The sequence below is a fragment of the Polypterus senegalus genome, chromosome 1, assembly GCF_016835505.1.
Source record: "Polypterus senegalus isolate Bchr_013 chromosome 1, ASM1683550v1, whole genome shotgun sequence".
NCBI classification, from domain to species: domain Eukaryota; kingdom Metazoa; phylum Chordata; class Cladistia; order Polypteriformes; family Polypteridae; genus Polypterus; species Polypterus senegalus.
In genome coordinates this window covers 133897653-133911482 of record NC_053154.1, presented here as the reverse complement: position 1 = coordinate 133911482, position 13830 = coordinate 133897653, and the positions used below count along the sequence as shown (strand labels likewise).

At 37.2% G+C, this 13830-nt stretch overlaps 1 protein-coding gene across 2 annotated transcripts in view; it reads right to left on the bottom strand.

Moving 5' to 3' along the window:
• The window catches only part of pex5la (peroxisomal biogenesis factor 5-like a), a 332752-nt gene that overhangs the window by 19097 nt on the left and 299825 nt on the right, over positions 1-13830 (bottom strand). For both annotated transcript variants that reach the window (XM_039758562.1, XM_039758552.1), the window contains 3 exons: positions 10593-10709; positions 7621-7764; positions 6562-6632 (listed from right to left, as the gene is read on the bottom strand). In XM_039758562.1, coding sequence (XP_039614496.1) covers positions 6562-6632; positions 7621-7764; positions 10593-10709 — 332 coding nt within the window. The remainder of the gene's footprint in view (positions 1-6561; positions 6633-7620; positions 7765-10592; positions 10710-13830) is intronic.

The window sequence follows — 13830 nt, the reverse complement described above, 5'->3', positions numbered from 1 at the left end:
CCTTCAAGCCCAGCACACTTCTATCTGATGGGAATTATAGTCCCTGCATTGGTGCTGGTTTTTGGGTTTTCCCCTCCTTTACAAATCCTCTGCCTGATATGCTGTATAGCCTATATATTAAGTTGGACCAACAACAATGCACGTGCAAAATTTAGCAAAAATCAATTTAGACATTTTTGCATAATTAGTGAACACACAAAGAGATTTATTGATATATGGGTGTGTCCTCTGAAAAATGTAATTTGTTTAAACAAAATGTCCCAAACCGGATTAAGAAAGGACAGGTTCACCTCAGTTTCCCCTTGGAATTAATAAAGTATCTATCTATCTATCTATCTATCTATCTATCTATCTATCTATCTATCTATCTATCTATCTATCTATCTATCTATCTATCTATCTATCTATCTATCTATCTATCTATCTATCTATCTATCTATCTATCTATAGATAGATAGATGTCCGGGGGCATCAACCCCAGAATTAGAAGTGTCTAACCGTTATCATGTCCTGGCGGAGCTGGACGGTGACTCTGATAATTCTGAGGTGGTAGGCAGGGTTGAGGAGCCCCAACGGGCCACCTCAAAACCAGTTCCCAAAAAGAGAGAGGTAGTGATAGTTGGGGACTCAATCATTAGGGGGATTGAAGCGCAGGTGTGCTCCAGAGAGAGAGTCTCGACGTGTGTTGCCTTCCGGGAGCACAGGTGGGAGACCTCCCTGGAAGGGTGGATAGGCTCTTGGCCAGAGTGGGGGTGGATCCAGTTGTCATTGTCCACGTTGGAACAAATGACATACATAAGGGTAGTCTGTCAGTTCTGCGATCCAAATTCAAAGAGTTAGGTACCAAGCTGAGGAGCAGAACTGACAAGGTAGTCTTCTCCGAAGTTCTGCCTGTGCCACGTGCCAGTCCAGGTAAGATTGAGGAGATTAGAAGGCTTAACGCGTGGCTCAAATCTTGGTGCAGGGTAGAAGGGTATAGGTTTATGGGGCATTGGGACTCCTTTTGGAACAGATGGGACCTGTTCCGCCGTGACGGGTTACATCTGAACCGGAGGGGCACCAATGTATTGGGGAGGCGTATGTGTAGGCTAGTCGAGGATTGTTTAAACTAGGGAATGGGGGGGGCAGGGAGTTTAGGACAGGCCAGATTTAGATCTATACATGGAAGAACAAACAATGGTGTAGAAATAAAAATGCATAGTAATGTAAATTTTAAGCAAACACGTAAAGTAGAAGGATTAACACATTAAAAATAGCTTGCCTTAATGCTAGAAGTATCAAAAATAAGGTAAGTGAGTTGGAGTTGTATGTAGCAGAGCACAATTATGATATTATAGCAATAACGGAAACCTGGCTAAATAACAAAGATGGGGATGAGTGTAACATAGAGGGATACACATTTTTTAGGAAGGATAGACAGAACAGAAAAGGAGGTGGGGTTGCTGTTTATGCCAAACAGGAATTAAATGTAAGTCATCTTCAGTTGGATGATGAGCCCCATCTTAGTGAGGACATGTGGCTTCACCTGGAAAATATTAGGGAAAAGGTCTCATTTTAGGAGTGTGTTATAGACCACCCAATTCAGACAGTAATTTCAACACACATCTTTTAGTAATATCAAAAGGCAAGTTTACAGGGGATATTATAGTCATGGGGACTTTAATTATCCAAATATTAACTGGGATAACCTTACAGATGGAGGAGCACAAGAGCAGGAGTTTTAGAAGTAATCAGCGACTGTTTTTAACACAGCATGTTAAAGCACCAACAAGGGTGAAGCCTGTCTGGATTTATTATTCTGTAATAATCAGGATAGAATTGAGGGTGTAGAGGTGATTGAACCACTAGGGTCAAGTGACCATAATGTAATACAATTCTCAGTATTTTGTAAGAGTACAGATGCAAAGACTAAAATTGTTAAGTTGAACTTTAGTAGGGCTAATTTTGAGCAGATGCGACAAAGTCTAAGTAGGATAGACTGGGATAAGCTTTTAAATGTGGAGACAGTCGAGGAGCAGTGGAACAGGTTTAAAAATGTAATGCAGGACAGATACATACCTAAATTTGGAAGTAATAGGAAACTAAAAAAATCTCCACGATGGATTAATAAAGATTTAAAAAGAAGTTGCAAAGGAAAAACTGCTGTATAAGGCATATAAGACTAATGACTGCAAAGAGAACCGTAGCGTATGAGAACATGAGGGCAACCATTAAGAAGGATATCAGAGAGGCTAAAAGACAGTTGGAGAGGAATATAGCAGATAAGGTGAAAGAAGACCCCAAGAGATTCTTTCAGTATTTTAGTAGTAAAAGAACAGTTAAGGAGGAGGTCAAGTTCATCAGGAATAGTAAAGGGGAATTAAAAGATACAGACAATGAAATAGCAGATGCCCTAAACTTACATTTTTCTGAGGTGTTTACAAGTGAGCAAGTGGATAACCTGCCAGAGGTAAACACAACTACTAAGGAGGTACTGAGGGATTTGGAAATTGTAGAGGGAGAAGTGCTGCTCAGATTAAATAAGATGAAATCAAACAAATCACCAGGCCCAGATAATATTTATCCTCGTGTTCTTAAGGAGGCTAGTGAGTACATATATAAACCCTTGACACATATTTTTAGGAAGTCACTGTGCACTGGAGAGATTCCAAAGGACTGGAAAATGGCAAATATCATCCCATTATATAAAAAGGGTGACAGGGCAGATCCAAGCAACTATAGGCCAGTAAGCTTAACAAGCATCACAGGAAAATTAATGGAAGGAATTATTAAGGATAAGATTGAGCAACACATGACAAGGACAGGAGTTATTCTGAACAGTCAGCATGGGTTCAGAAAGGGAGGTCGTGTTTTACTAACATGTTGGAATTCTATGAGGAGGCAACAAAAGGATACGATCAAAGTGGAGCTTATGATATTATTTATCTGGACTTTCAGAAAGCATTTGATAAGGTGCCACATGAGAGGTTGGGCATCAAGTTAAAAGAAGTGGGAGTTCAGGGTGATGTTTTTAGATGGGTGCAGAATTGGCTCAGACACAGGAAGCAGAGGGTGATGGTGCGAGGAACCTCATCAGAACTGGCCGATGTTAAGAGTGGTGTTCCACAGGGGTCAGTGCTAGGGCCGCTGCTATTTTTAATATATATAAATGATTTAGATAGGAATATAAGTAACAAGCTGGTTAAGTTTGCAGATGATACCAAGATAGGTGGATTAGCAGATAATTTGGAACGTTATATCATTACAGAAGGACTTGGATAGCATACAGGCTTGGGCAGATTTGTGGCAGATGAAATTTAATGTCAGTAAATGTAAAGTATTACACATAGGAAGTAAAAATATTAGGTTTGAATACACAATGGGCGGTCGAAAAATCGAGAGTACACCTTATGAGAAGGATTTAGGAGTCATAGTGGACTCTAAGCTATCAACTTCCCAACAGTGTTCAGAAGCCATTAAGAAGGCTAACAGAATGTTAGGTTATATAGCACGATCTGTGGAGTACAAGTCCAAGGAGGTTATGCTCAACCTTTATAATGCACTGGTGAGGCCTCATCTTGAGTACTGTGTGCAGTTTTGGTCTCCAGGCTACAAAAGGACATAGCAGCACTAGAAAAGGTCCAGAGAAGAGTGACTAGGCTGATTCCAGGTCTACAGGGGTTGAATTATGAGGAAAGATTAAAAGAGCTGAGCCTTTACAGTTTAAGCAAAAGAAGATTAAGAGGTGACATGATTGAAGTGTTTAAAATTATGAAGGGAATTAGTACAGTGGATCGAGACTTGTATTTTAAAATGAGCTCATCAAGAACACGGGGACACAGTTGGAAACTTGTTAAGAGTAAATTTCACACAAACATTAGGAAGTTTTTCTTTACACAAAGAACGATAGACACTTGGAATAAGCTATCAAGTAGTGTGGTAGACAGTAAGACGTTAGGGACTTTCAAAACTCGACTTGATGTTTTCTTGGAGGAAACAAGTGGATAGGACTGGCGAGCTTTGTTGGGCTGAATGGCCTGTTCTCGTCTAGATTGTTCTAATGTATATCTATCTATCTATCTATCTATCTATCTATCTATCTATCTATCTATCTATCTATCTATCTATCTATCTATCTATCAGTGTCACTCTACTCATATCCTAAACATTAGTTTAACATCCGTTAAAAAAATATTAGCAAAAAATGTAAATCCTTCAAAATATTTTTCTTTACAAATGGCAATTTATTGACAATAGAAACCAATGCATTTAATGATGCAAGATCCACTTGCACCTATGTGCTCATCAGCAAGTGGCTACTTTAATGAAAACATTGAAAGAAATACAACAGCAAATTTTTCACAAAAAAGCCTAGGAAAACTAGCCTATTTTATTATTTCCCAGTGCAATTTTTGCCCGACCACAGTCATGCATGGGAGTGAACAAGTTTTAGGAGAATGAGTCAATACAAGAAACAAAGAAGTAAGAGGTTCTCAACAAATTCGGGTAACATAGCATAACATGAATCACAAGTCAGGGGCATTGTAACATAAATTGTATAGTAAATTGATACAATTGAAGCAACACTTGCTCTTGACATAGAGACTTTTAGCTTTAGTACTTGAATTTGGGACCACAAAGTTTGAATCAATTGTCTTTAATCACTAAGTCATAATGTGCTATCTGCTGTAAATACAAAAGCACAGTGATCTGTGCATTACTACTCTGCATGAAAGTCTAAAGTAGTGCTACTTGCAGAATTTATGGACAGGCAGCCTTTTTCCAAAACCTAAGAAAACAGAAGCCATAGAACATACAGTAACCTTGCAATATGTACAGGCAGTGTGATGTAGCAAGTAAAGATCTACAATGTAAAGCACTTGATTGTGCCACTTGAGTCCAAGTCACTTATTCAATCTGCTAACCTGAGTAAGTTAATATCAGTGTAAACACACAACTTTGCCATTATAAAGTGTTTCCGGGTGAGGTTCACTCTTAAAAGGCTGCTAAATAAAAACAGCTTATTTTACAAAACAGCAGAATCAATATATATAATTCACTAAGGGCTGGCAAGACACGGAGCACAAGCAAGACACTGAGGGCACGCAAGACAGTGAGCGCAAGCAAGATAGAGCCCCGCCCGCCAACTTTAAGACCATGGGATATGCTCGACAGAGCCCCACCTACCAACTCTAACCCTCCTACCACGTCATGGGATACGCACGACAGAGTCACGCACGCCAACAGTAACCATCCTCCCAAGTCCAGCATCGCTCAGTCGCTTTCGTCTGTGCAAAAGTCCACATGCACCTCTGAGCCACTTTGACTTTACACCGCACGCAAGACAGAGAGCCACGATCGCCAACTCTAAGACCATGGGATATGCACGCATTTAGTGTATAAATGGATATAAATAATTGCATGTAAATGATTCTCCAAAATCTGTTGGATGTAAACGATACTGTTTAAAAGGTTATTGTTTTTTCATCAGAAAACCCGGTTTCCACGTCTAGCTATATTAGTTTAAATGGCCACTCGCAATAGGGCGGACGCGCTGACTTATCGTGTTGACTGGGCAACACAGTGAATCCGGCGTCTATCTATATATGTCTTATGTTTTCTGTAGCCTATTACAGGAAGGTACCCTGTCGACCATTGGCATTGGTTTCGCTCCTTGCTATTTTTGTTATACTGCGACAGTGGCTTCCTAATCCTTTGTTATACTGAATTCCTTTCTCACCGTTTTTCGTCTCTATTCTTACACTGCTATTGACTAGTAGACTCTTAAAGCAGAAAGAGTAGATTTTCACATTGTTAAGGCTGTTGGAAAGCAAGAGTTCAAAAAATATTTTCTATTTTGGAAATAATACATGGGAAATATAAGAAATAGTTCTATGGAGACTGTTAATTGTTGTCCAAGCTCACTTGTGAAAACAGGATGTTAGCAGTCTCTAGCAACACATCTATAGTTTTATAAGCTGATTTGCTTGAAAGTAATAAAAATACTCCAAATGAAACTTTAACTCATCAAAAGGATAACACTATGATGGAAAGAAAATCATAGATGATAGAAATATGCCATCATAGTAAAGTATAAAGCAGTGAGACCATCTGTAGTACATTGTAAGAGGATTTAACTGCAAATTCATAACTAGCAAAGACAGCACCCTCTGCCATATTCCTGTAAATTGTTCAATTTTGATGAAATTATTTCAGGGAAACCCAACAAAAGCGTTTCATTTCTAGTAAAGCATAGCCTGTGTAGCAATCTTCTATATAGATCTTCTTGCTTATCGCAGATACAGCAGTCTATTAAATTTAAAGTATACAATCTAAAACTGCTCTTAACATTTCAAACCAGCTTATGCTAGAGAATTCAGGGCCCGAGCCCCACTTTTATTTATACTTGAATGCATTATTTTTCTCTCTTTCCATTCTGGTAATTGCTTTGCTTAACAATTTCCAAGCTTGGTTGTAGTCCTGAATAATAAAATTGCTTAAGGCAGTGCTTTTAGTCATTTTGAAAAATGCCAACTCATATAAGCTGCTTGCTTTTCCTGTGGCTGCTATACATCTTCTTACCTTTGGAGGGCAACAATTGCAGCCTGTTCATTTTCATTCTCTGCCTGTGTGGTTCCTAGCACTTGCCAGGCCTAGGGATTTTAAGAAAAAAATACAATCATCTTGAATCTGCTTAACGCATAATAGTTAAAATTTCATGGATTTCACCTCCACCACAATTTGAAATGAGTAGGTGAAGCAGGAAAAACACATAGTGATTAATGATTGACAGACAGATAGACAGATACCGTAGACAAACGAGAAATGTTTTTAATTAGTGTTAGAACTGGATTACCTAATCCCTTTGTGATTATTTGAATATGGCTATGTTTCATTTAAAGGTCATTCCCAAGAACCCCAAGATAAAGGCAAGTGGTCTAGATGGATATTCAGACAAATTAGTTGGATTAATTGTTGGTTTGGTCAACATGAATAACAATAAAAGTATCTTACATCCTAATAGGCAATTCACAAGCATAATATTTGATGTGTTTACTGCCATTGGTGGTGCAGTAGTTTGTGATTCTGCCTCACAGGAGACTCCAGGTCCAGGTCCAGGTCCAGGAGACTGGTTTATAATTCTTGTCTGCATAATCTATGAGTATTCTCAAATAAAGATAAGAGGGTCACATTCATTTTAAACACTCAAATTTTGGTTGTGCAAGTAAGTGTGACCCTTGACAGACTGACATCTGTTATTTTTTTGCAGCTATTGCTATCAGGATAAGTTCCAGTACCCCACACATCTGCCTTGAAATGATGAATGAATGAAATACAGTATTTGATTAGGATTATTGCTGTACTGAGTGTTAGGATATGTACACTGTTTATTTAGCCATAAATGTAAGAATGGAAAGGAGCAGCAAGATAGTGGAAGGATTTGGCCAGTAAAATGACATTAAATTTTTGGTAAACCTTAAATTTTACATACTGTGTGGTCACTTGTAAATATTCAGTGTGTGCTCTATTGAACTGTACTCACTAGCAGAACTTGTTTGTAGTGCAGCTTTGGTAGGCATATTGTAGCTATTATTAACAAGTGCTGAACAAATTCTTAAAAAAACTGCAAGGAATACTTGCCTCTGAATCATGAGGGTCTTGAAGAATTGCTGACTCTAGAAGCAAAATTGCATTGGGCAGGTCTCCTTCTTTGACTTTCCTTACTGCTTCTTCAAAGGCATTGGGCCAGTCTTTAAATGGGTTGTCTGTATTAAAGTAGTAACCCTAATAGAAAGAAGGTTATTTATAATATGTTTTTATTGATGTAGGCAAAATAATGATCCTGAAAATTAGACAAAGACCCAAGGACTAGGAAAATATCCTTTATTAAATTGATCATGTCAGTATAAATTATCTTGTGATGTAAGAAATCATTCCTAAGTACACTTTATTGTGTGTAAAATGTTCCATCACTGACAAGAACCCCAAAATTAGGTTTCACTTGTCCTAGTTTTTACTTTGACAGCTAATATTAAGAATAACTTCTTCTCTTAATATCATCTAAAGCTCATCTCTGGTCAGCTAGTTTCACAAAACATTTCCAGAACTCAGATCATGTGAGATTGGATTTCTTTTAATAACTCGGATTACTCTGATGCAGAATACAGATATACTGCATAATTAAAATGATAGTGATCTATCCATCACCTGCTCCTATAATCAGAGCACTGTAGCACAGGAATTTACATTAGCTTCCTTTTTACCATCATGTCATACCTTACCTGTTTGATGTTAATATAAATAGTTCATAATCTCTAAGACACGATGAGGTATACAAATAGTCAATTCAAAGGCTTAAAAAAAGTGTCACTGTCAGATTTCTTTTCCAATCAAAGAAGAACTGCATAATGAAAAGCATGTTGTAGCTACTTTAAAATACTGAAACACACACAAATGTGATATAGCCTACGCTTTCCTCCAAGCAAATATAATACTGAATTACAATAAATACCTGGTGGTTGGTTATAAGTTAGAAATGGTGCTGATGATGATATTGTTAGAGTGGAGCAGGCAGAGCATACAACCTTCTAGGTCTGATGCTTGAGAGTGAATGAAGAGACCCTCCATAGCTCATATTTAAGAGTCAGTGTTCAGTTTAAAGCACTTAGTGCACCATTTATGATGCTTCTGCCTTGGACTTATTTTTATTTGAAAATTATGATTTTTGTTTCAGTAGAAAATTCAAAGGAAATGGCATCATCTGAAAGAGAAGGCAATTTCAAATATATTTAATCTGTAATTTGATTGAGGTTAGAGAGTAGGTATGACAACAATAGAAGAAAGACCATGTCTATAAAGCAATCTGTAATCAGATTTGCTTTACTTTCAGATTTGTGGCATTATTTTATTTTTGCAAGCACTGGATTATGACTATTTAAAGAATATGAATGTGGTCAAAATCAGATTATTGTGTTATTAGGGACAAGTGTAGGATTAACACAAGATCATTCTGAGCCCTTACTCCCACTGCAGTAAACATTAGGCTGAGAATCTGACTAAGTTTAACTACCATGCAACTTGTCCTCTTTTAATTTGTTCTTATATGAATAATATGAATGTCTATCTACTGGCTTATTAACAACTGAGTGGCTATGGCTAGTGCAGTTAGATTATGCTCTATCTATTTATAGGATTTAATGCAGAAATTGTTCTGATAAAAAATGTGTTGATCCCTTGCAATACTTTATCTCCTTGAAAGATGTTTAAATGTTTTAAACATTTTGCAACGCTTTCTATACTTTTCTTAACATTACCAAGATGTGTCTTATTGTATGATTAATTTCAAATGTTTTGCATACTGCTGTAACACCACAAAATAATACATTTCCTAAGCAATTTGTAGATGCAATGCTGTTAATAAAGGCACTTTTAGCTGTTGGCTTTACAAACTGCAGGTTCTTGATGCACCTTGATCTGGAATGTGGTCACACTGGGGTTGCTTTCTGTATCCAAAGCAATGGCGAACAACATTATTAATGGCTTGGGAAAAAAGTTTATGTGTGTTGAGTTCCATGAAGCCTAGCTGTCAACTACAAAATTCTACTGAAAGGTGTATGCCTAGGGTATCCCATGATTAAAAAAAACAATGGTCATTCGTTTTTGGGATACATCACAGTGACTATAGCATTCATTACTGTATACCTCAATTAACTGCACATTCAAATTCATAAAAATTGTAAAATAATTTAAGGAGAAATATGTTGCTTCAACATGACAATGCATGACTATACACAAGTTAGAAAAACACAGGAAGGAATTTCAAAACTCAGATGGACTTTTCATGTCCAAACACCCTACAGCCCAGATGATACTATCTCTGATTTCCACCTCTTTGGAGTCTTCAAAGATGTTTTCCATGGGAAAAGGTTTTAGAGTAATAACAAGGTTATTGAAGATGTGCAGGATTCAGACAAGAAGTGGATACATGCTTTTGTTTTCTGATTCAAGCTTATTTAATTTGATGAAGATTATGTGGAAAAAGGAGAAGAGTACGAAATATATCTGGTTAGCCAATGAGCATGTCCAAATAGTTCTATAATAAATTACCAACAATGGGAAAAAGGTTGTGTGGCAACACTTCCCATGCAACCATTCTATATTATTATATCCGTATGATGCAATGTGAGCCATACCAATTTGAACTGAATAACATTTTGTAAACATCCAAAATGATAGCCATTTAGTTTTGAAAGGACATTGGAGAGCACAACTGGAACACTTATTAAAGAATAATTTTTATAGCTAATTTTGCTTTTTATTGATTTTTCCAGAGCTAGCACTAAACCAGTAGTGTTGTTGTTTATAGTCCAAGACCTCAGATACTAGGCCATATTATCTGTAATATTTTATATGTATGTCTTTAGAATGCAGCTTCAGGTGTTCCTCATCTGTGGGTCATTTAAAAATGATATATATTAAACAACTAGGTGTCCCAAAAAAGCATTTAAAGTGAAACACACATTCCTAGAGGTGTCTAGGTCAACACCAGTAATTTTCTATCTTTACTTTTTTTTAAACCAATACATTATATCTTAAACGTCACACATATTTACTTTTTCATGCAAGGAGATGCAAGATGGAATCTGAGGCTTCTGGTTTTCTGTCAGCCAGTTTCTACGTGCCAGTTCTTCCCATTCTGCCTGCATCTTATCCCAGAATTCAGTGTCAGACTAAAAGAAAAATGAAGCAGATCATTGATATGTAACTTATAAAACTAAAGGTTCTAGTTTAATGTCAAGTCTGACAACTAATGTATTTTGCTGATATTTTTAAGTTGAATAGGCATAAGCAAAACATTCATTGAATATGCATTATTAATTCTTAGAGTTCTGTATATCACAATGCTTTGTAGACATGGCATACAATATCTGCTGTTAAAACAGATCTAAATAAATGTAAAGGCCTTAATAGCTGCAAGACACATAGTATGCAGCACAAAATGTTTATAATATTTCAATGGATGAGTACATTTGTTAGTATTTAAAGAATTAACCATTGTAAGTATCTTATCAGATTAAGATTTTTACTTAATTTTGTTATTTTCATATTGTTGCTAGTGATGGACTTATACACAATTACTAAACATGCTGTATCTGTTATCAGTGATGTTTTTTGAACATTTTACTATTTTTGTCTTCATTTTTACCACATTAATCACTATCTTCTTCAGGCCACCAGCCGAGTCCCGATCATAAACTTATCATGGGGGAATGGGACAGATGCCAAGCACCTCAAATGTGTTTTCAGTTGCAAAGTAAAGAGGTATGTATTGCATTCTTAATTATTCTTTTATACCAATATATATCAAACCATTCAAAAGTCAAAAGAGTAGTTGTTACCGTTATTGCTACAACTTCAATGTAACCTTTAAGTTAATACATCAATCTAATTTTCATGTATTTGAAAATTGCTGATTCCATCACAACTAAAATCTGATTAGGCTAATCACAGATGATCCAGTATGGAATGGTAAGGATGGCACACTGTATATTGGGTTAATGGCATCAGAAAGCACTGAAAAAGAAAATGACATCAGATGTGCAGGACACCGAGTTAAGACTTCAGACGATGAATGCAAAAAGTCTCAGGAACCTTTTGGTTTTGCACACATTCATTAAGAAGACAGCAGTAACAATTCTTACAATTACCTCTAACAATTTTGGTTATATTAATTAAAGAAAATGTAATGTATCTGGCATAGAAATTGAATTACTTTTGGTAAAATAAAATGGCTGAGAATTTTCAGGTGTATTCCTATTTGTATTTAATTTATGTCAAAAATTGAATTTCTATGGTATACAACAACACCAACAATCCATGTTCCTTATTATATCATTTATAATCCATTTGTCTTATTTGGCTTGCTTATTTTAAGTAAGCAACTAGTCAAGAAAATATATGCTGGCATCTATATGTGAGTGATGGGTTACTTTATTTAACAGACTTTCTCTGCACTGCAAAATAGAAAGACTTTCTAATTATAATTATTTTAACTTATACAGTATATAAATTACTCTGCATGAATTTGCTGTATTGCCATCAAATGAAATTTACCAAGAATCACCACGAGCCTTCATAATAATGACTCCTAATAACTTTCTGCAGGGTATAGTGAATTCTCATCCATATATTGCTTTTGAGTGTGATTAGACATGCTGTAATGCCATTTAATGCATTATGCTTTCCTTATAATGATGCAAGGCAAATATGAAGATCCGCAGATAATAGAGAATTATTTGTGGCCATGGGGTTTTTTCAGTCCACTGTCTTATTCATAACAAAATTTCATCCTAGGGTGATTCAAAAATTAAATGAAATGTAAGTTTTTAAATGAGAGTCAGGATGTAATGCGTTTGATATGGAGGATAAATCAAATACTGAATCTGCTAAAAAGAGGTTTAAACATTTTTGTCTATTACTAAAGAGAAATATTTTTGAGACCTTTTGGGGGAGTGCTGGAAGGTGCTCCCACTGGGTACTCTAACTTTCCACTGAGGGACTTCAGTATTCATATGGGCAACAACAGTGAAACCTGGAAGGGTCTGATTGGGAGGAATAGCCTACCCAATCCGAACTTGAGTGGTGCTTTGTCATTGAACTTCTGTGCTAGTATCAGTTTGTTCATAATGAAGAATATTCACTAGTGTACTTGGCACCAAAGCACCCTCTGCTGTAGGTCAAGGATTGATTTTGTAGTTGTGTCATCAGATCTATGACCATATGTTGTGGATGTTTGGGTGAAATCAGGGTCTGAGCTGTCGGCCAGTCACAAGTTAGTCGTGAGTTCTCACCCATCACTAGGGCTGAAGTCGCTGAGGCTGTTAAAAAAAACTCTGTGGCTAGGCTCCAGAGATAAATGATTTTTGTTCTGAGTTCTTAAAGTCTATGGACACTGTTCAGCTGTCTCGGATAACATGCCTCTTCAACATTGCATGGAGGTCGGGGACAGTGCCTCTTGACTAGCAACCTGGGGCGGGAGACTCCATCTTTAAGAAATGTGACTGAAGGGTGTGTTCCAATTTTAGGGGGTTTAAAGTCCTCATACAACTGTGCCCCCTGGGGTGCCCTGTAGGGAAGAGCTTTGGAAGTATGGGGTAGCAGTACTGCTGTTACAGGCTGTTCAGTCCATGTACAATCACCAGGGAGTGATTGTCATCAATTCTGTTCATAATTTTTATGGAATGAATTATTAGGCAAAGGCAAGGAGTGGAGGATGCCCAGTTCAGTGGACTAAAAACACATCTTTGCTTTTTGCAGATGATGTGGTTCTACTGACATCATAGGACTGTGAACTTAGACATGCACTGGTGCAGTTTGCAGGTAAATGTGAAGACGTCAGCATGAGAATAGCACCTCCAACTCCATGGTCATAGTTCTTCACCAGAAAAGGATGTAGTGCCTTCTCCAGGCTGGGGATGAGGTGCTGCCGCAAGCAGAGAAGTATGTCAGAATCTATTCACAAGTGAGAGAAAAAGGAGATCAACAGGTGGATCAGAGCTGCAGACACTCTACCAGTGAGTCATAGTGAAGATTTACTGGTCGATCTAGGTTCCTATCCTCACTTATGGTCACAATCTGTGGGTACAGACCAAAAGAACTAGATTGTGGATACAAGCGGCAGAAATGAGTTTCCTTTACAGAGTGACTGGAATGAACCTTAGAGGTCAAGTGAGGAGCGGTGATGATTAGGAACAAGCTAAAAGTAGAGCTGCTGTTCCTCCACCTTGAAAGGAGCCAATTGAGGTGGTTTGGATATCTCATTAGGATGCCTCCTGGGGCCCTCTGGGGAGG